This window comes from Bactrocera tryoni, chromosome 1, assembly GCF_016617805.1.
Source record: "Bactrocera tryoni isolate S06 chromosome 1, CSIRO_BtryS06_freeze2, whole genome shotgun sequence".
Taxonomy (NCBI): domain Eukaryota; kingdom Metazoa; phylum Arthropoda; class Insecta; order Diptera; family Tephritidae; genus Bactrocera; species Bactrocera tryoni.
This window is the reverse complement of record NC_052499.1, coordinates 30,901,997-30,923,609: the sequence shown is the minus strand read 5'-3', so window position 1 is coordinate 30,923,609 and position 21,613 is coordinate 30,901,997. Positions and strand designations below refer to the sequence as shown.

Below are 21,613 nucleotides of genomic sequence, written 5' to 3'. Positions count from 1 at the left end.
CATGGCATTATCGAAGAGATCAACACCACCCATTCGATTATTGTATGCTCTTACGATGTGTGGCATATCAACATAATATTTCTTGCCGCCTTTCCATCGCTTCACACGATGCAGTGGTTCAATTGCCTCATGATTCGATGCAATGGTCACAACAGAATTGTCGTTCCATCGGGCTATCAGCACGTTATTGTTTCAATCAAATGTGTAGTCTAACCAGTCGCGTTCTTCTTCTTAGATGATGAGAAGTAAGTTTCGCTTTATTCGTACGATTGTCACGAATAGTTCCGTTAGCATAATATCCCAAAAAGGTGAGGTGACGCATCAATTTATGAGGAGTGAAGAAGTTGTCAAACGCAACACAATGTTCACGTGGTCGTCAAGTTGTTTCAAAAACTTTAGTACGACCATTTCACCTAAGCCGCAGTTTTTGTACTCGGGTTCTCGAATCTCATTTGCACCGCTGTACGGAATGAACGAATACAAATAGCCATCAGACAATCATAAATCCCAGTATTTGAAGCCAAATCGAATGGGGTTTCCTTTGATAAACATTTTTCACATGGAAATACTTCTTTATTAGTTGGAAACGATTACGAGCCATTCAAGAGAAAACTCAAAATTTCACTGTCAATATTTTACTCAAGAACGGAATACTTTACTAGCGCACAGCAGGGGGGCATATCTGCGAATGTCACTGGAAGACCTGCTCAGGCTCATGAACAACAACCGACTAACTACCTGCCTGGAAGGGTTCCTTTTTATATTCGTGGTCTTGGAAGCTTCTGGGAAAATTCTATTCTAGAAATATCTGGAAAGAAAGCTCTTGAATGTTCCATGAAGTGGAACAAGTATTTATTCGATTTTTTCATTTCCTGATATGTAATTATGAAAAATTGTATGAACTGTAAGACGGCGCTTGTCCTGCATGTTTTTCATTATGATACTTCCTGCGTCTACTTTTTTGTGAAAAAACTCAAGTGCTGAACACAATGAGCGCGCAGTCTGTCGCGACATCTGTCAAATATTAGAATACACACGTTCTTAGGGACACAGTTATTGAGGCAGCTACACAACTACATAACTGTGTCCATAAGAACGTGTGTATTTTAATATTTGACAGATGTCGCTTGCAGTCTGTCGCGCTGTGGAAATATTTGTCGTATCGTTTTCAGCCGGTGGTCGATTTATCAACCAGTTAATTTTGCGCAGTCCTAAACATTTTATACTACAACCGATCTGATGAAAAATACATTCTGCGTGAAAAATACATTCCGATTTTTTTTTTTAATGTGGAAGAAATGGGTCTTCCAAAAATCCGATAAAATTAAAAAAAAAATTAATTAATTAGTAAAAGAAAATTTTTGTCAAGATCAGAAAGATGCAAGATGACATACAATTATTGCATTCAGGACATATCTTGATAATTTTCGACTCGGCGATTTTTCAAAGTTGCTGGTCGAAAAATCGACCATTGGCTGTAAATGGGTTAAAGGGGGAGTTTTTAGTTACTTACAGTGGCTGTGACGACAGCTCTGATTAGGAATAAAGGGATGTTAATCTTATTCCAGTGTGAGAGCACCTCAAAATTAGCGTTTTTTATAACATTTTCCATTATGGCCAGATTGAAAAAAGTAATAATTTTTGGGCATTTATCAACCCAACACCCAAAATTTAGTACGAATAAAAATTACTAAATAGTGGTTATTTATTATATGGAGAAACTATTCCAATCTTTTTAAAGTATATTAGAACAACTGACTTTTGACCTTTCAATACCTAATAAAAGGATTTATAGCGGGATTCTGTAACCAGTCTCTAGTCTCTATTTGAGACATTTTGAGGTAAAATCTCAATTTGTGACTAGTTACTATTCACTAAACAGTCTCTAGCGTTAGTCTCAAAATATTGACTCAAACTTGAGACCTGGTAATTAGCAGGTCACAAAACCAAAAAGAACTCTTGTCTGCCATTTTGAATATACTGAATAGAGATCATGACAGATATTAATCGATTGTAGTTATTTTCTATTTTGTAAGCAACTCAAACACGAAAAGGTTAAAAATAAATCAATTTTACATAAATTTCGTAAATATTATGAAACAAAGTCAACATATATTTTTACTTTTATTGATAATTCGGTTTTTTGACTATGTTATAGAAAATTTAATATTTGTTATCGACATATTTATTTTCATTCAAGTTTAAAAACATCTCTGAATAATGAAATGTAATAGATTTTGTAACTGTCACTTACAGAATAGCAAAATCGTATCAAGTCTCAAAAATTGTCTCTAACTCAAAATCTCAAATTTAGAGACTTGAGACAGTATCACAGTACAGAATCGCACGGTTAAGCTTGTTAGCTCTCAATAATTAAATGTTTTTAACATTGTATATACCTACAAGTAACCAAACCTTCATTTTTCACTAACACATACGCAAAAATCCACTACAAATTAGACACTTGGTACGGGTTGCCCCTAAATACTCTACTACAAATTAGGCACTTGGTTCGGCTTGCTACCAAATATTCTGCTACTAATTAGTCACTTGGTACGGGTTGCCCAAGAATGATAGAATACAAGATTACGACGACCGCCATTACGAAACGTCATAGTTCCGTGTTGAGAAGAACAAGAGTAAAAAAACTGTCAAATGGCTTGCAAATTGTAAACAGAAAAGTAAACACTTTTGTAAATTCGCAAAATATTATTAATTCTTTCGATTTCAATGAAAAGTTTTAGTGAAGCTATTGAATATTGTTGAGTGAAAATATTTGAATCATTTCTAAAGAAATATATCGGCCTATTGATAATAAAATTGTCTATTAAGTTGTGATTCAAATTATAAAATATATATATACAGATGTTATAAGTTCAGATGTATGAATGAAATTATGATAAAAGAATTGTGAAATTATTAATTTAGTATTAAATATATATCATTTCTTTTGCAAAATAACACCCATTTTTTGGCAACTTTTAAATCGGCCGGAAAACTGAAAAAACTCGTTTTCGATCCTTTAATTGCATAATAATTATTACAACAAGCCACTGCACATTTCATTTTAAAAAATTAATATATTTATGCTTAGAAATTTAGATAAATACAACAGTACACTTACACTGGTTTTCTTCATTTGAACAATTTCCACACATGCTACTCTATTTATTGTGGATGTGCCTAAAACTAATTATATATGTACATATTTTCTCCCAACAATATTCTAAACATTCCACTGAAATTTTTCCTGCAAAGGCGAATGAATTAATATTATTTTGGGAATTTCAAAAAGTGTTTACTTTTCTGTTTACAATTTGTATGCATTTCTATGCTTGTTCTTCTCAACGCAAAACTGCTACGTCACGAAATTGTTGAACAATGTATTTGTTTTTGTAAGAATTGTCAAGAGCTAAACCGAAAAAAACTAACTGTAAACTAGTGTCGTAATCTTGTATTCTATCATTCTTGGGGTTGCCCCCAAATATTCTACTACTAAAACGTGCAAATGCCTCAAATCTGCTAGTGTGTTAGGTTTTAAAATTTATAACTGTAACAATATTTTTATAAAATATTCAAATATTTTTCGATTATTTAAATTCCTAAATATTAAATTTGATCAGTTTTGTCCAAAATATTAATTATTGTATCAATATATTATTAAATGTTTCCAATTTTATAAAAAAATATTTATATAATATTTGTGTAAATGTATTTCGTGCAACCGTGTAATGTGGCAAATCATTTCAACGGACATTTTTTTAAGCTTAAGAAGCTCAGGAAAATTTAAATAGTTATTTTAAGTTTGTTTTTAGTAAAAATTAAATCATCATTCAAAGAGATATTCAGCGTATGTAAGTATAGTAACATTAATTAATTAAATTTGTTAATTTTTGCTGTTTCATTTTGTATCCCTTCCCATCAGAAGGGGAAATGTCCAGGTGAGTTTTATGTATAAAAATAATATAATTATGTACATAATATTATCGTATGTATGTATCGTATATGCGATGACAGCAACCGATGAGTCGACGTTACGAGTTTTCGAGAGAAAAATTCTGCGAAAGATTTATGGTCCTTTGCGCATTGGCCACGGCGAATATCGCATTCGATGGAACGATGAGCTGTACGAGATATATGACGACATTGACATAGTTCAGCGAATTAAAGACAGCGGCTGCGCTGGCTAGGTCATGTTGTCCGGATGGATGAAAACACTCCAGCTCTGAAAGTATTCGACGCAGTACCCGCCGGGGAAAGCAGAGGAAGAGGAAGACCTCCACTCCGTTGGAAGGACCAAGTGGAGAAGGACCTGGCTTCGCTTGGAATATCCAATTGGCGCCACGCAGCGAAAAGAAGAAACGACTGGCGCGCTGTTGTTAACTCGGCTATAATCGCGTAAGCGGTGTCTACGCCAATTAAGAAGAAGAAGATATAAATATGTACATAATATTATCGTAAGTAAATAAATATATAAAGTTAGTGCAAATAAGTGAACAAAAAGTGAATAGGGTCGTCCTAAATCGTGATTTTATAAAAAAGTGAAGTTTTAAAATCGTGTTGTTAAATGTTAAAAAATTAATTTAAAAGTATTTGTTTATAGTGTATGTCAAAGTGTATTCAACAAAGTGAACTAAGTATTTGACTTACGCTTATTTGACAATAAAATAGTAAACAATTCATGTATTTGTTTATATTAATGTTTTCCGTTACAAATACTTTTTCACAAAAAAGTTGATCTACTACATTTCTTTTAATTACATCTCTGTGCCTAAAAAAGCGGATTTCGATCAGGTGATCTCAGCTGTGAAAAATTCTTGGAAAACAGCTGATTCTTTTGTTACTTGTAGGGTTAGAGACTGGTTACAGAATCCCGCTATTGAAATCTCCAATTTAGAGACGTGAGACTGTATCGCAATACAGAATCTCACGGTTAGTTTTTAAAAACATTTTCAAATTGCTAATTAATTTTAATATTTAGCTTATATGTGAATGTTTAAATAATAAAATAAAAAGTGAAATATTAACAAAATAATTTAAAATAGATTTTAAGGAATTAGTTAAACGTAACAAAACGGCAACCAATACGCTAACCTATGAATTTGTGAGAAGTAATAAATAAAATAACATATCGGGGAAAGTCGGGATAACAGATATGCTTGTTACTGCTAACAAACACGTTAACATGTTTATACGTTATATAGAAATTTGGGTAACATATACTTTGCCTATGTATGCATAGGTAACTTATTCGATAACAAAATTATTTGATATCTTTAACGGGCTGTAAACAGATTTGATAACCATTATATGCCATTCTGTTAATCAAAAACAAAACAAACAATGTACGCATAATAGAGGTAACTTGAAACAAGATAGCATGCAATTTACAATCGGTTGGAGTGAGAAAACCATTGAACATCTTTACTTTTTTCCCACTCTCTGAACAAAACTAACAAATAGCTTAACGTACGTAAAACTAAACAATAATAAGTCGCTACACGTTTGTTAACAGATACCCGTTCTGCAGGGTGCCATACAAACGTAAAGCAATTGTAAGTCCTCTGCATGGAAATGATCTGTCAAAGCACATGTTGGAGGAAAAGCGAAATAAAAGTTGTGTGTGAATCATCCCTTAAAGTTACGCAATTGTCAAAAATGACAATTAGCGAACAGCTGAAAGTATGAAATAATTATCTAAATTGTGTGGTGATTTGTAAAAAAAATGGCTTTAAGAGCGGCTTTTAGCAAGTAAATGTGTATTATAACCATATGTACAAATTAATTTACTGACTGAGTTTTTAGGCTTACATTGCAGTCATCAGTTCGACTAATTAGCTCTACTTCCATCAGTCGTTTGCAAGTAACTCCAATTTTATGTGCTGAACCACTGAAGAAAAAGAAGAAACTCGACCCACAAATTATTAAACAACGTGAGGATCGTCGTAAAAAGAAATTGGAAAAACAAATTCGACGACTTGAAAAAAATGCCAGACAGTTGAAACCAATAGAAGAACTTGAAATTCCTCTTACACTCCTGGACGAAAAAGAGTAAGTTTATAGTAGTACGTTGAAATATTCCTAATATTTCTTTATTTGCAGTAAACGCATCCGGAAATTGTTACCTTTAAGTGATAAAGATCTTGAAACGAGGGCATTACTAACCAAGAAGTGGGCGAAATACAAACATCAGCAGAAAGTCTCTGACTTCCAAACAATCGACCGGCTGTTACAATCACAAAACAGGGCTTTGGACGAGCTGCGAAAAGAGTCTGAAGAACTATATCAAGAAGCTATTCAACAAGATATGGCACTTTTACCCGTAACAATTAAAGGACCTGTAGCAACACCTCCAATTAAAAACTATGTTAGTCCAGATGGCGATTACATTCATGAAAACAAAAAATGGGATTAACATGTCAAAATATTAAAATCGTTATGTTGATACTGAAATATTGATCTTTTTTTATACAATTATTATATTATGTTTGCAAGCTCAATAGCTAAAATAGAAAGGAAATGTAAATCACCATAATAATATATAATTTTATGATCAAACAATGTTTTTCGAAGCATTCCTTAATCACCATTTCTTCTACTCCTAGCTTCAGAGGCTTCCTAAAGGTACATGTTTTGATTAAAAAATGCGTAGTGATATAATTTTTGGAAGAAAATGTGTGAACCACTTTCCGTCCTCGTAGCACAACGAAGTATTGTTGAATATAAACGAATATATAAATTGGAGAATTGTACTTCGCAACAGAAACTAAGGCAAAATCTTCTAATGTATTTCTATAAATCAAGGCACACGTAAATACATCAATTGATGCTGGGCGAAACAAACATCAGACACAAGTTTGTTAAATAATTTCAATGCGTATATTTTATGAGACTGGTGATTCGTTCTATCGAGCAGAAATAGCTTCAAAGCAAACAGTTTTGACTCTTAATGTTTAAAGTTGTTGTCAATGCCAACGAATATTTATCAATAAATTTTCAAAATTATGATGATGGTGGAGACGTTTTTGCCGCAGCTTGCCTTTTTTTTACACCCCAATTGTAGACGCGAGCCATATTAACCTCAGTAGTCGTCAACTGATCCCTAAAAAATCAATAATATTAGCTCACAAATTAAGAATTATAAAAATTTGTTAAAGATACCTAAGGAAATCTTGATCATGCTCAACTGTTTTAAGATTTACAACTGCAGAGGTCATGTTTTGCTTCAAAAGATCTTCAGCTTCGTCTAATGGATACTCTAACATCACACTGGCACCTAGCCAAAGACATACCGTTTTCGTTGGTGGTACAAGAGTTTTTATAAAAACTTGGTCACTTAGTAGAAACTGGGTTTCTCGTTCCTCTTTTTCTTCTCTTAAAACATTTATCATCTCCAAAGAACGCTGCAGGTCTGGAATCTGTGATTTTAGTTTGCGTCGACGTGCTTCAAGATTAAAAGCCATAAATCTGTACTTGCTATGTTGTTCATCTAATCTCTGTAGTACTTTTTCACAATTGTCTTCATTTTCTGGTTGTGCCATAAAAGTGTCAATTTCTTCCTGAAAAAGGAGGTTTAAATTAATTTTATGAACCTGTTTTTCACAAAAATTCTATAAGATAAGGTTATGGTGACACAAACGCCCTATAAGGCATCGGTTCATTTAACTTACCAGAAATATAGCCTCTGGTATGCCAGCGAAGGATTTTTGATTTTCGGGCAATTTTGGCATTTCTATAGAATCCATTATACCAGTCATGGTTGTAAAATAGATATTTTACCTTTAATTGAAAAGATTTATAACAGCCGATGAATGCAATAGAGACACAGACAGATATTTCCAAACCACATTCGCTCGCCGATGAAATGTCAGATCAAATTTTATGTGAAAGAGACGAATGTAATTAAGCATACACCCTTGCCACCCTGCTACTTTGCAACTGAGATTTTCTTTAACTCTTATGGTCGTTTTCTAAATGTCTGGTTATCTTTCATCTATCAGTTAAGTTGTGGTTAAAAACAATGTTAAACAATTCAACGTAAAAGTTACATAGAGCAGGTAAATGTATATATAAGTATAAATTATAAATATAACTTTGAGTTTTGCTGGCGGAACTTAAATTAATGGTTAATGCCTTAGATATTTCTAAAAATTTCTGTGCTTGTTAATTGCTTAGTGTGTATTGATTAGTTTGTACGCTTTTGTTTTCACGGCATTGGAGTTTCGTTACACGTGACTTGCTGGGTAGATACATGTTGTGACAATAATTTTTTTACGGATTAAATACCCTCTTGATGTTTCTGTTGTAGCGTTTATCAAGATGCTGCTTTGGTGGCAAGTCGCTAGTCATTTGTTACTGAAATTAGCTGAGGGGAGGTCTAGGAAACATACTGTTTCGCCGTGGTCGGATTATAGAGATTTGGGTGTAATTGAGTGGGATTCATTGTTTATGTTAAGATGTGTTTACAGTAATGGGAAGGCTCGCACAGGACAGGAACGATTTCCTTGTAAGTGCCAACAGATTACTGACCGCTCAGATATTTCATGGTCCACTTTTCAATCAAAAAGGACCATCCATTGCATATATTACATCTAACTGTCTGGAGTTTTGATATCGCAAAAAATTTGCAATGGAGCCAGTTGTATAAGGTGCTTCTCTAATGGCAGTTAACATACTACTTACCTATCCAAACAGGGTTAAATCGCTGGAATAACAACCTTTGGCTTGATCGAATCCCTACCAATCCAGTAAAGTAGAACCCAAGTAATTTGGAAATAGAACTTATTAACCTAACATGCTTTTTTGACATTGAACCGTTTTATTGATAACTTTAACAGAATTGTATTGCCATTCACAATAACATAAGATAATTTAAATGTTGAATTCTAACTCAACGGTAACGCTAATATAAATAGAAGTGAAATCAAACAAAGCTCGTAACAGTATATTCAAATCCTGATATAAATTGTCGATGAGACATCTGCAATATTTGTCTTCAGTATCATTCTTAGGTAATTTTTTTGAAAGCAGAAGATTTTCCATATAATGTCTGATTCGGATGAAGTGGTTTCTAGTGACCATGAAGAGGAATTTGTTAGCGAAGAGTCTGAAAACGAAGGTAAGAAAATACACGTGCTTAAAGAATGCATTGTAATTTGTCGTTCTTAGATGCTGCTGACTTGCCCAGTGGTGAAGTATTTATTGAGGAGTCGGAAAATGAGAGTAATAATTATTTGTCTCTAAGTAATAAATACGGAATTAATAACATCATTTTATAGGCTCCGATGACAGCTTTGTAGTTCAAAGAGCAGCAGTCAAAAGGGGAAAAAATCGCCGCGCAAACATATCTTCTGATTCAGATCAGGATGACGAAACTGAAAAACAGACATTATCACCACGCACTCGAATGAGTATTACAGGTGTAAGGCCCGCAGATCTCTCCGACTCTAGTGAAATTGAGTACTCGGATGCAAGGTCAGAGGTAGAGGAATCGACAAAAAGTTCCGTCGAAGAGAGTGATGGTGGTGAGGAGAGGACAGTACAACATCAGATCAAATCGAACTCAGTCGATAGGTCTATTAATAAAAATACCTTTTTGGATCAATCAGCTTCAGAAGGAACAGTCGAGGAAAGCATTGTTGCAGATTCTGAAGAAAGTATTACGTATAATGGAAGTGAATCTGATAAAAATTGTTCAGTTGCCACTGCAATCAATGATCGTCGAACACCGAATAAGCAAAAAGTTGAAAGCATTGTTCATGGAATTATGGATTCACCGATAAGTTCAGCTCGTTATAGTATGCAATTTGAAAAGGCCATAAAGGAAAAGTTATCGTCTACGATGTATCAACCTAGCCCCAAAGAAAATTATCGCTCTCAAGTAGAATCGTCAGATGAGAGTGATGTTCAAGTTATAAGTTTTAGGGAGAAGACAATAGAAATTGGTAGCAGCAGTGATGAAAGTAACCAAGAGAACAATATTCCAATTTCAAATACACCTAACTACAAAAAAGGAGATGTGGTCAGACCCAAACCATTTTTGTTGCAACCAAAAATCTCTACAAAATTGGGATTGAATACAGAACGCTCAACCATTACCGGCAAAGACGCGTTAAAGGAATCGATTCTAGTATCAAAAGAGTTTTTTGATAAAGAATTGAGAAAACTAAATGAATTAAAAATCGAGTTGCAAAGCGCAGAAAAATTACTTGAAAAAATATCCAACAGTTTGCCCGATGGGGGAAGGCAGCTCTCCCTTCGAATTGATCGTCTACGAAATGATGTTCACATTAAGTCTCAATATATAAATACTCTTAAAGTGGAAGATGACTGCGTACCTATATCACCTCTTGAGCAACAAGTTCGAAACAAGGTAGATCCGTTAAGCTGGGATGATCTTTCCGCTGCTGTAAACAAAGTAAATCCAACTCACACGGGAAAACAAGGGCTAGCAACATTTAATGCTCAGCGCGAATTAACAGTTGAACGTCTTAAGGTCAGTTGTCAAAAAATATGTTAAATGCTAAGAAAGGTTATGTTTTTGTATGATGAAGTCTGTAGAACGGATATCTGAAAAAAAAATGCTATAGATTTTTTATTGTCGGCTTTTAATTGCATAAGTTATTTTGCATTGAATGCACAAAGATGATATATAATTTCGCATTTATTGATTAAAATGTTTCACACACTACTGACATTTTAGCCAATATTTTATTTACATATTTCAATCATCGTTTGAACTTATAAGATATTTTTCCTATAGGATATTCATAGTTCACTAAAAACCTGCCCTACCGAAGATGTGCTTGCTGAAGACCCAGTGGGTTTACGTGTAACACTTATGAATCATCAGAAACATGCATTGGCTTGGATGAACTGGCGAGAAAATCAAAAACCACGAGGTGGTATACTTGCTGATGATATGGGGTTAGGAAAGACACTAACGATGATATCGCTAGTGCTTGCTTCGAAAAATCGTTCAGAACAAGAAGCTGGCACTAAATCTGATGATGATGAAAGTGACAATGAAAATGAAAATGAAGGATGGATTTCAAAAGGGCGAAGGGATTGTGAGTATCTGATTTACAAATGCCTCTCCTTGTGGAATATCATATTTTTACAGATTATCCTGGAGGAACTTTGGTAGTTTGTCCTGCGAGTTTAGTTCGTCAATGGGAGGAAGAAGTTGATAATAAAGTAAAACGCCACAAACTTACTGTTTGTGTTCATCATGGTAACAATAGGGATACCAAACCAAAACATCTACGAACATACGATATAGTTGTTACAACGTACAACATTGTGTCGCGTGAACAAAAGTCTCAAGGTGCCCTTTTTGGCATTAAGTGGCAACGGATAATACTTGACGAAGCACATGTTGTACGTAACCACAAAGCTCAAATGTCAATTTCTGTATGTGCATTACGTGGCAAATACAAATGGGCTCTTACGGGTACGCCAATTCAAAACAAGGAAGCAGATGCCTATGCACTCATTAAATTTCTGCGTTGTACCCCATTTGACGAACTAGCTCACTGGAAGAAGTGGATTGACAACAAAAGTGCTGGAGGTCAGCAGCGCTTAAATGCATTGATGAAATCGCTTATGCTTCGTCGAACGAAAGTAATGCTTCAAGAGCGTGGAGCACTCCAATGTTTACCCGAAAAGCGCATCGAGCTTATTGAAGTCAGCTTGGACAAAGAAGAAATGAATGTATATCAGAAAATAATGGTTTATTCGCGTACGCTTTTTGCGCAATTCCTTCTTCAACGAGCGGAACGCAACACTGATTTTATGTACAAAGAAGATAGCAATAAGCCAACTTTCATGCAAACTAAAGATCCCAACGGAGCGTATTATAAGGTACATGAGAAATTCACAAAATTGCATCGCGGTCAGAAGGACGTCAAATCACATGAAATTCTGGTCTTGCTATTAAGGCTAAGGCAAATCTGCTGTCATCCAGGTTTAATTGATTCGGTATGAATTGCGTGTTGTTAACTGAGTTATTGCGATATTCGTAATGATAGATGTCTTGTATATTTTAGATGCTTGACGATGCTGATAACGCTGAAAACATGGAGAGCGACAGTGATGATGAGAAACTAAAAATTGATTTGCTTGAGCAATTGAATAATTTAGCAATAAATGATAGTACAGAAAATCGGAGTATAGAAGGAGAAGAAGGTCTCAAACCTGACGAAGAGATCATTGCCAAAGCTTCAGCAAAAGTTCTGCAACGTAACAACCCAGTATTCAATATTAAACGACCATCCTCTAAAATTAAAAAGGTTCTGAATGTTTTGAAAACGAAAGTGCTTAATGGAAATGACAAGGCTATTGTGGTTTCACAGTGGACCAGCGTTTTGAATATACTGAAAACACATTTGGAGGAGCAGGGCTGTATAACATTATCTCTTAATGGAACCATACCAGTTAAAAACCGCCAAGAAATTGTAACACAGTTTAATGATGCTAACAATCATAAACGAATTCTTCTACTTTCGTTAACTGCTGGTGGAGTAGGCTTAAATTTGGTCGGTGCTAACCACTTGCTAATGATCGACTTGCATTGGAACCCACAGTTGGAAGCACAGGCGCAGGACCGTATTTATCGTGTGGGTCAGAAGAAAAATGTAGTAATTTATAAATTTATGTGCAAAGATACCGTAGAAGAGCGAATAAAAGCATTGCAGGATCATAAAATGTCAATTGCTGACGGTGTGCTTACTGGCGCCCGTTCTGCTGAGGGTAGCAAACTAACAATGGAAGATCTCAGGGGTCTTTTTGGCATGTAAATAGTTACACCTTTAATTTTTTATAAATTTTGTATTTATTTTATTGTAAGTTTTAATGCAACCGTGATAATCTACATTCGTACACATTAATTTCGAATGAAATTCGTGTTGCAATTTAGTAACCGAATAATCGCTGAATTTGCATTACTTATAAGTATATATTTTATAGTGTTAAGCCTTAAGAAAAACATTTTTTTTTACAGTAGGTTAAGAATTTTCGAAGGTATTATTACATATTATTTTTATGGCATGGTATCATCAACTATATTTATATTAAGGGATCGTCTCAGTGTGACCCTCCGAAAAATCACTGATTTTCGCGTTTTTTCTTTTTAATGTTGGAATCAACTAATCGGTCAGGTTTTTTATAAATAAATGCATTCATGACGAATTCAAAATAATAATTTTTATGTTTATTTGTTGGGTGTATAATAGTTAAATAAATTGCTGAAATGACACGTAAAAAAGTCTAAAATAATTTTAATCTGTAGGAAAGTCGCTATCACGATATGGAAGATTTTTTTGAAATTTGACAAAATGGCGGCGGTTTGAACAAAAACTATCGAATTTGGCACTTTTTTTTTGCAGCTTTTCGTGGAAAAAATATGAAGATTTCAAAAAAAAGTTTCCATGATCTCTGCAAATTGGAACTAGATATCTTGTAAACTCGTCCTTTGAGAGTGGAAACCGTTTTGAAAAACACCATTCTGAGAAAAACGCTTTTAAAGATTGCCGTCACTATATTCCCCAATTTCACACTGAGACGACCCCTTAAAAAAATTATAACTTCTTGATTTTATAGTTACATAATAAACTGTTTATAACTGTTTTTGATCATATCATTTTATATTCCAAAAGATTTTTGAAATATATTCTAGTAATTCATGAAAACGGCCGAATCTCATTGCCAAGTGCAGTAATTTTGCTTAAGTACTTAAAACTTAAACTAGCAGAAACAGAAATAATAAAAAGGGGTACAAGATCTTCCACTCGATCTAAATAATTCCACAATTTTTTTGCGGAAAATTGCACTATGCTAAAGAAAAGTTTAATTTTATTTCATAACTCCCATATTAGCCAAAAACATACATTTTCTGTTCTCAGTTTCGAATACTACCCAAGTTCATATTCATTCCAGACTCGTGCTGGTTATTGTGTCCAACTCGGCGTGGGGGAATTTTTCTGCCTCGTTTGCGCTAGAAGGCTCCTTCCAAACTCTACCTCGAGTAGGTGCAATACATGCAATGGATGGAGCCATCTTAAGACGTACTCAGGCCTTAAAACAGATCGGTAGTGGATCACAAATTACGTGGCCGCATGCTGCCAATGCACTACTGCGACATTTGCCTTCATGGCTGTGCAATCTGAACCAAGTTCGCACACTGCCCCGCCATTTCACCCGAGTGCCCAACAAAGGACCCCAACGGTCCATAGGATCTCAAGCAGGAAGCAGAACTCTCATTCAGATCTGAACCTTCGTCCCGTTTCAATCCTCGTGCGACAACCACTCAGAAACTCCAACTTCGCAAAGGACTACAATGCAGAACCTTTCTCTCGAAAACTCGTAACGTCGACTCATCAGATGTTGTTGTTGTTGTTTTTTAACGGTTATCAGTCCCCGTTAGGATAGTAAGGGTTATCTGTGTTGTCATCGACGTCATCTAACGGGAGGCCCAGAAAACGTGCTGTTTCGACGGGGTCGGGCCAAAGGGAAAAGGGTGTTAGATGAGTGCGGTTGGTAGGGCATGCAAAGAGGTGGTCAGTGTCATGCGGAGGCTCGTTGCATGCAGGACATACATTGGGTCATCGTCCATGCTTCTGCATCATATAGTAGGACGGCAATAACCAGTGACTAGTAGGTTATCGTTGAGAGAGGACTTCTCAATTGCCTACTCAGCCCGAAGTAGCACCTGTTAGAAAAACTTCCTATGCGTTGGATTTCAAGGCCGACGTTGTTGATGCTAACCCTGGCTTGATGAAACTATCTACGACTTCGAAGTTATGACTATCAATGGTGAAGTGGGAGCCTAGTCGCGAGTGCGACGACTGTTTGTTTGATGACAGAAGATATTTCCTCATGCCCTCGTTTACATCCAGACCGATTTGCTTCGCGTCTTTGTCCAACCTGGAGAAAACCGAACTAACGGCGCGTTTGATGAAGTCAATGATATCGATGTTATCCTCATGCCCTCGTTTACATCCAGACCGATTTGCTTCGCGTCTTTGTCCAACCTGGAGAAAACCGAACTAACGGCGCGTTTGATGAAGTCAATGATATCGATGTTATCGGCGTATGCTAGTAGCTGTACACTCTTATATAAGATGGTACCATCTCTATTTAGTTCTGCAGCTGGAATTATTTTCTCTAGGAGTAGATCGAAGAAGTCGCACGATAGTGAATAATTTTTTCTGAAATGCTCTACGTCAGTTTACACAGCCGAATAAGTTTTGCGGGGATACCAAATTCAGACATCGCGCCATAAAGAAAGCTTCTTTTCATGCTGTCAAAATCAGATTTGAAATCGACGAAGAAGTGGTGTGTGTGGATTCGATTTTCACGAGTATTTTCCAAGATTTGGCGTATGGTGAATATCTGGTCAATTGTTGATTTTCCAGGTCTAAAGCCACACTGATAAAATCGAATAAGTTTGTTGACGGTGGGCTTTTATCTTACATACAATACGCTCGATAGAACCTTATGAAGATGTTTAGGAGACTTTTCCCACGGTGGTTGGCGCAGACTATGGGTCTCTCTTTTTGTGGATTGAGCAGAGTACACTTAAACTCCAAACGTTGGGCATGCTTTCTGCAAAGAAGCTGATGCATGCTTCCTTATCAGTTCTTCGCCGCCGTGTTTTAATATCTCGGCCGGCAATCCCTCGGCCCCCGCCGCTTTGTTGTTCATCAGACGGGTAATTGCTACTCGAACTTCTTCATGGTCGGGCAATACAACGTCTGCTCCATCGATTGGGGAATCGGGTCCACCATCTTCTGGTGTTATTCTTTTCGTATTCATGCATTTCGGCCTCTTTCTTTTTTTTGCCTTCCATGTGTTTGTTGACGTGCGTTTTTTTCTGCACAGAGGCGGGTGCGTATATTTGCTGCAACAAGATTGCGATCTGAGTAAATGATAGGTCCTCGGAGGGTACGCACATCGAAAACACTGGGACGTGTCTTGCGTCTATCGCAAATTTTGTATTTTTACCCAAATTTCGTTTGCGGGATCATTGCGAATGTTGGAAAAGGCTTACGGTGATCCAGTTTTATCAAAAACACAAGCCTACGAGTGGTACAATTGAAGGCTTTGACGGTCATGAGATCGTTGAAGACATGCCCTTGATGAAATATAAAAAAAGTGAAGCATATGGTGCTTGAAACCAGAGATAAACCAAAATTCACTGAAGGAGGTGAAAGGTATCCCAAAAATTGGCATAAATGTATTACATCTGGTGGGGATTACTTTACAGGCGGCAAAATAAATCTTGATGAATAATTAAATATTTTGCATTTTATTTACAATTTCCGGGTTCCTTTTTGTTACAATTTAGATTTAATTATAATTGCTAAATTGGTATTATAGATTCGGTGCAGTGGAACATCACATTTTTTTCTCCCTCTTTTCGTTTCTTTTAATTTTTTTCCAAACTTACGTTAATTGCTGTATCTAAAGTTGGATCAAATTTCATTTATTAAAAAAGTTAGAAGAAAAGTGAATTGTTAGATATCGTAAAAGAATAAGCAACAAGCTTTGGCCAAAATAACCAACTCACCAATTTGTGCATTTTAAACCCAGTACTTCGTTGAAAGTTCTCAGAATGTTTTCAATGTTGCCGCCAGTGGATTCCAATAAATTTCATTCGGAACTAATGAAAATCGTTATGCTGGGAGCTGAATTTCCAAAATTAAACTATACCATATCCCACATTATACTTGTTAAATATCTTTCATATTGTCATATATCGGTCAATATGGTATAAAGCCCTATGTTTAGAAATTCTCATATTCTCTTATATTAGGTACTAGCTGACCCGGCGAACTTCGTACCGCCTTAGCGTAGCTTTGATGCATTACTTTATTTAGTATAGCTGACCTATCTTATGTATGAGTACCTATTCAATTTGAACTGGAATCTATAATTTCTATATATGTATGATATATAAAAATGAATCCCTGTTTCCCTGGTCTCGCCGTACCTGTGAATGACTTTACTAATTTTATTAAATGAAAAACATAGGGTTCCATAATTCCACTTATATTTTTACAAATCGCTATTGAACAACTTGGCATTTTGAAGTAAACACTGAGCTCAACACCACGCGCCCTCTAGAAAGCAACTAATAGCCTCTATACCCTTCACTGCTTCTCACTTATTCTAATGCTTTTTGATAAACTATATTGTTAGTTTTATGTTCTGGCGCATAAATAAATAATGTTGATGGTTTTCCGTTACGGGAACAGGCGACATATAATTGGCCATGTGCAAAACATGGATTTTCTAGGTTGATGCCACATACACTTAGCGACTGCCCTTGCGATTGCGATTTTTGCGATTTATTGACATTGCAAATGCAAGACGCACTGGAAACTGTAAACGTTTAAAGCTGAATGGTATGTCGTTCGGTATCATAGGGATTCGTGGGATTAAAACATCTTCGCCTTTGTACTTACCTTTCAAAATTGTGGCTTCGATGACGTTGTTCAATAATTTCTTCACCGCAAGCCGGGTACCATTACACAGACGTGGCTGGTTTATGTTCCGTAACATAATAATTACTGATCCGATTTTTAATTGCAGATTATGACGTGGTCAGCCGGGCAATTCCAGTGAAATTAAAAATTCTGTTGGATAATTGACAACTTCATCTTCATTAGTAATGGAATCAACTGATTTGTAATTCTTCAATTCGCCAGCTATTTTCTCTTGAATCTGAAAATTCATTTCATTCACATCAACATTTTTTGCGGCCAATATAACACGTTCGCTTAACCAAATGTGATTTACGTAATTTTGAGCAATGTTTGGGAAAACCATCTCCATGAGTTCGGTCTTTGATTCACAAAAGTTACAAAAATGATGTATCAACAGCAATAATACCATTACCAATATCGAGCAGTTGTTTGGAAAACACTTCTACAGACTGGTCTTCCTGCAATTCGACATAAACATGAGAGTTAATTTAAGTGTTTTAATTTAGACCCATAAAATGGACGACTTCAAACATGCATTCAGTTCATCAGCTGGCGTTGAGCGTGGAACAACTGCCAATATTTGTCGAAAATCACCTGCCAATAGTATCATTGCACCACCAAACCGGTTTTTGTTATTTCGTAAATCTTGCATCGAGCGATCTAATGCCTCCAAAGATTTTTTGTGTGCCATCGTACATCCATCCCAAATGATCAATCTTGTTTGCTGCAGCACTTTGGCCATCGCAGAATTCCTCGAAAGGTTGAATTGTTGCCAAAATCAATGGTAACAAAAAAGTTTTCCCAGTTCCACCGGGAGCATCTAAAAAATAAAATCCGCCAGTTCCATCGTTCACTACTTTCATGAGCGTAACGTGGTATACCATGTATACCAAATTGTAATATTGTGTAGCCACCAAAAGTTACCAAAAATCAATATACATAAGCTGAATTGAACTTACCGTCATTAATAAACACTTATTAGCAAACAAAGAACTTCTTAGTCTTTAAAACAAAACGAACTTTATCAAAAACTTAATAAAATTTACATGAAAACAGATTACCACAATTTTTTTATTTTTTAATTGAATGACGTTGACATTTAAATTGAATTACGATTACATTCGTTACGCGCGTTTTTTAAAATATGCAAAATTAAATGTATATTTTTCAATTTGTCTAAGAGATTTTCTTAATATTTTTTTCCATAAGAACCTTGTACAGAGTATAAGAAAACTACAAAAAAAAAATCAGCCAAATCGGTCAAGCCGTTTTCATGTTATTTCGTGACAACGGAAAACGGGTTTCATTTTTATATATGTACATACATACAAGCTGATCCGGCGAACTTCGCACCGCCTAATTATTGGAGGCATATTTAGTAAGTCACAAACACACGACACAATACTTTTTTAATTTTATTGAAATTTGCTGCTTTTAGATTTTTAGGAATATTAAAGAATTATAGTATAGATGCACAGCAAAGAGACGTTAACATTTCAAGTGACATTTTACCATAGACAATTTTTTTGAGTGAATACTGACAAATATTTACACCATAACTATCAAACTACATCTGTCGTTTTTTTTTTGACGATGGCCATGGTTAGGAAAAGAAGAAGAACTACATCTGTCATCGAGAAAATAAAGAATTCAAACAACTATAATATAGTTATAGTGAAGCTATATATCCCTCAACTCCTTAAAATGCATTGTCCGTTTTGTAAAAAGTGGAACGGCAGAAAAAAAAATAATAACTGTCCAGATTGTATTAAATTATTATTAAGATGCGACGAATGCTACAACATAATCGCTGTTACCTTCAGATTTTGTACCAAGTGTGGTAAGAATGTAGAACGAATAATACGCGTGAACAGGGCAAAAGCACAAAAAAATATATTAAAGCAAAAGCTGCTATCTAAACCAAAACACGTTTCTACAATGCCATCTTCATCATCTGAGGAGACATTCTGTGAATTAAATTTATCGGCCGAAGACATACAGGACATTCAAGTTATTGAAGACAGCCAAAAGCCCAACATCAAGAATGTTCTGGTAGATATTGATGTTATTGAAGACAGCCAGCAGCTCAACATTGATAATGTTCTGATCGAATCAGATTTGTCCGAGTCGCCTAGTACTTCCACCATATTATCATGTCCTGGCGAGCCAAGTGGTTCCCAAGTAGATGGAGCCAAGTTGATGGAAATAAAGAGTTACTAATACACTTTGACATTAAGGATCCAAATGCACATATTATATACATATTAAGTCATTTATTTATATTTATACACTTCATATACAAAAATTTAAAATTTTCTTGGATGTGCTCGTTTCTGGACTGTGAACATGATAAACAAATCTTTGCTTAAATTAAATACAACACAGTTATGATCATATACAGTTAATTAATATAGTGCTTTCTGGTAGACAATATTTTTAGTTTTTTTTTGCGGTGCGTAAATAAATAAGGATGTTGGTTTTCCGACACGCGAACACGCAACGTATAATTGTCCATGTGGAAACTCTAAGTTTATTCCGCAAACTTGCAACGATTGGCCTTGCGATTTATTTATGGTCATCGCAAACGCCAGACGCACGGGAAATTGCAACCTCTTAAAATCAAATGGCAAATCCGTTGGAATCATGGGTATTCGTGGGATTAAGACATCCTCTCCTTTGTATTTTCCTTTGATTATTTTAGCTTCGATGATGTTATTCATGAGTTTCTTCACAACCAATCTCGTTCCATTGCAAAGTCGAGGTTGATTAATATTACGCAGCATGATGACAACTGACCCTACTTTTAATTTTAAATTATATGGTGGTAGTCCAGGCAAGTCCAATGAATTTAAAAATTCTGTAGGATAGTTGACTACGTCATCCTGGTTTGTGGCCGTGTCAACTGATTTGTACGTAAACAACTCTCCTGGAAGGAAATTCTGAACGGTAGCATTGAGATCATCATCTTTGTTTTTTGCTGCCAATATTGCTCGTTCACTTAGCCAATCGTGGTTATTATATTGTTGTTTAATGTCCGGAAAAACACGCTGAATAAGCTCCTTTTTCGATTCTGTGAAGTGACAGAAATCTGTGGGAAAAGTCATTAATTCGGTCGAGCTGTCAACTACGACCTTACCATTGCCAATATCCAGCAACTGCTTCGAAAACACAGTCGCAGTTTGATCTTGTTGCAAAAACACTCGCATGTTAGTAGTTAATTGTAGTGTCTTTACCAGGGTTCTCATTTACTACTCCGTAGCAGCAAAATTTCTAAAATTATTGCTATGCTATCGCTACCGCTCTCACTTTGTCGGGAGCCGCAGCATAGCCTTAGCATAACAATGTAAAGCATGTGCTCTACTCTGCTCCGAGTTTTGTTAGGTAAAAAACTATAGCTGAAGCGGGAGCAAAAAATTAAATTCTGCGCTATGCTCTGGCGTAGCGGTAGCAAAAAATTGGGAGCGGTAGCACATCAGAGCAAATGAAAATTTTCATGTGCTACAGCTCCCGAATGTGTTTGTTGTTTTTTTTTCTTTTTTGCTATTTTCTGGCATTTACAAGTATGGTACAAGTTGGTATATAAAAGAAAGTCGTTTATAACTCAAGAACGGCTGAACCGATTTGGCTTAAAATTGGTGGGGAGGTAGTTTAGAAGCAGGGTAAGGACATAGGATACATTTTATCTCTTTATGCTAAAATTCAATACAGCTCATAAATACAAAAATTATATTTCAAATCATAAGCATTTGTTCAAAATTTATGTAAGAATCATTTGAAAATTTTAGTAATTCAAAAATAGAAAGAAATAAGTAAAAATTTTCATTTCCAAACATGCTTAGTATATGGGTTATACTGATTTTGCTTCTTAACCAGGTAGTTTTTTTAAGACGAGCCCGTCCGATATATTTAATATCACAACAAAAATGGCATTGGAATTTTCATCGTCAAGGCACTGCGGATACTTTGCTAGATTATTGGTCAAGGACGCAAATGCATTCATAACAAACCAAACGCGATATCTAACGTAAAGATAAAGCGGAATAATTGGAGTGTTGATAAAAAGGTTTATTATAATTTTAGATATACAGAAATCTTTTCGATTCTTTGCAATATACATTGAAGTATGT

At 35.4% G+C, this 21,613-nt stretch overlaps 3 protein-coding genes across 3 annotated transcripts; 2 read left to right on the top strand and 1 right to left on the bottom strand.

The window, feature by feature from the left end:
* Window positions 1-5,652: 5,652 nt before the first annotated feature.
* Window positions 5,653-6,530, top strand: LOC120782812 (39S ribosomal protein L40, mitochondrial). The gene is made up of 3 exons (XM_040115291.1): window positions 5,653-5,751; window positions 5,806-6,051; window positions 6,103-6,530. Exons 1-3 carry the CDS (start codon window positions 5,726-5,728, stop codon window positions 6,413-6,415), a joined length of 585 nt encoding a protein of 194 aa, XP_039971225.1. The 5' UTR covers window positions 5,653-5,725; the 3' UTR covers window positions 6,416-6,530.
* Window positions 6,531-6,856: 326 nt separating this feature from the next.
* LOC120782811 (prefoldin subunit 3) lies at window positions 6,857-7,866 on the bottom strand. The gene is made up of 3 exons (XM_040115290.1): window positions 7,671-7,866; window positions 7,162-7,559; window positions 6,857-7,102 (listed from the first exon to the last, which is right to left on the bottom strand). Exons 1-3 carry the CDS (start codon window positions 7,755-7,757, stop codon window positions 7,003-7,005), a joined length of 585 nt encoding a protein of 194 aa, XP_039971224.1. The 5' UTR covers window positions 7,758-7,866; the 3' UTR covers window positions 6,857-7,002.
* A 1,105-nt stretch (window positions 7,867-8,971) lies between these two features.
* LOC120782127 (transcription termination factor 2) lies at window positions 8,972-13,201 on the top strand. Its single transcript, XM_040114268.1, has 6 exons — window positions 8,972-9,118; window positions 9,169-9,222; window positions 9,279-10,495; window positions 10,763-11,069; window positions 11,123-11,979; window positions 12,048-13,201. The coding sequence occupies exons 1-6, from the start codon at window positions 9,046-9,048 to the stop codon at window positions 12,795-12,797; spliced, it is 3,258 nt and encodes a 1,085-aa protein (XP_039970202.1). The 5' UTR covers window positions 8,972-9,045; the 3' UTR covers window positions 12,798-13,201.
* The last annotated feature ends 8,412 nt before the right edge of the window (window positions 13,202-21,613 follow it).

Excerpts from the sequence above, each read along its gene's own strand:
- LOC120782812 (XM_040115291.1), top strand. The coding sequence starts at position 5,726 with ATGGCTTTAAGAGCGGCTTTTAGCAA. Across the intron at positions 5,752-5,805 it reads TTAAGAGCGGCTTTTAGCAA|GCTTACATTGCAGTCATCAG; the intron begins GTAAATGTGTAT and ends CTGAGTTTTTAG. Across the intron at positions 6,052-6,102 it reads ACACTCCTGGACGAAAAAGA|TAAACGCATCCGGAAATTGT; the intron begins GTAAGTTTATAG and ends CTTTATTTGCAG.
- LOC120782811 (XM_040115290.1), bottom strand. The coding sequence starts at position 7,757 with ATGACTGGTATAATGGATTCTATAGAAATGCCAAAATTGCCCGAAAAT. Across the intron at positions 7,560-7,670 it reads TACCAGAGGCTATATTTCTG|GAAGAAATTGACACTTTTAT; the intron begins GTAAGTTAAATG and ends CTCCTTTTTCAG. Across the intron at positions 7,103-7,161 it reads CATGATCAAGATTTCCTTAG|GGATCAGTTGACGACTACTG; the intron begins GTATCTTTAACA and ends TTGATTTTTTAG.
- LOC120782127 (XM_040114268.1), top strand. The coding sequence starts at position 9,046 with ATGTCTGATTCGGATGAAGTGGTTTCTAGTGACCATGAAGAGGAATTT. Across the intron at positions 9,223-9,278 it reads TGAGGAGTCGGAAAATGAGA|GCTCCGATGACAGCTTTGTA; the intron begins GTAATAATTATT and ends ATCATTTTATAG. Across the intron at positions 11,070-11,122 it reads TTCAAAAGGGCGAAGGGATT|ATTATCCTGGAGGAACTTTG; the intron begins GTGAGTATCTGA and ends ATATTTTTACAG.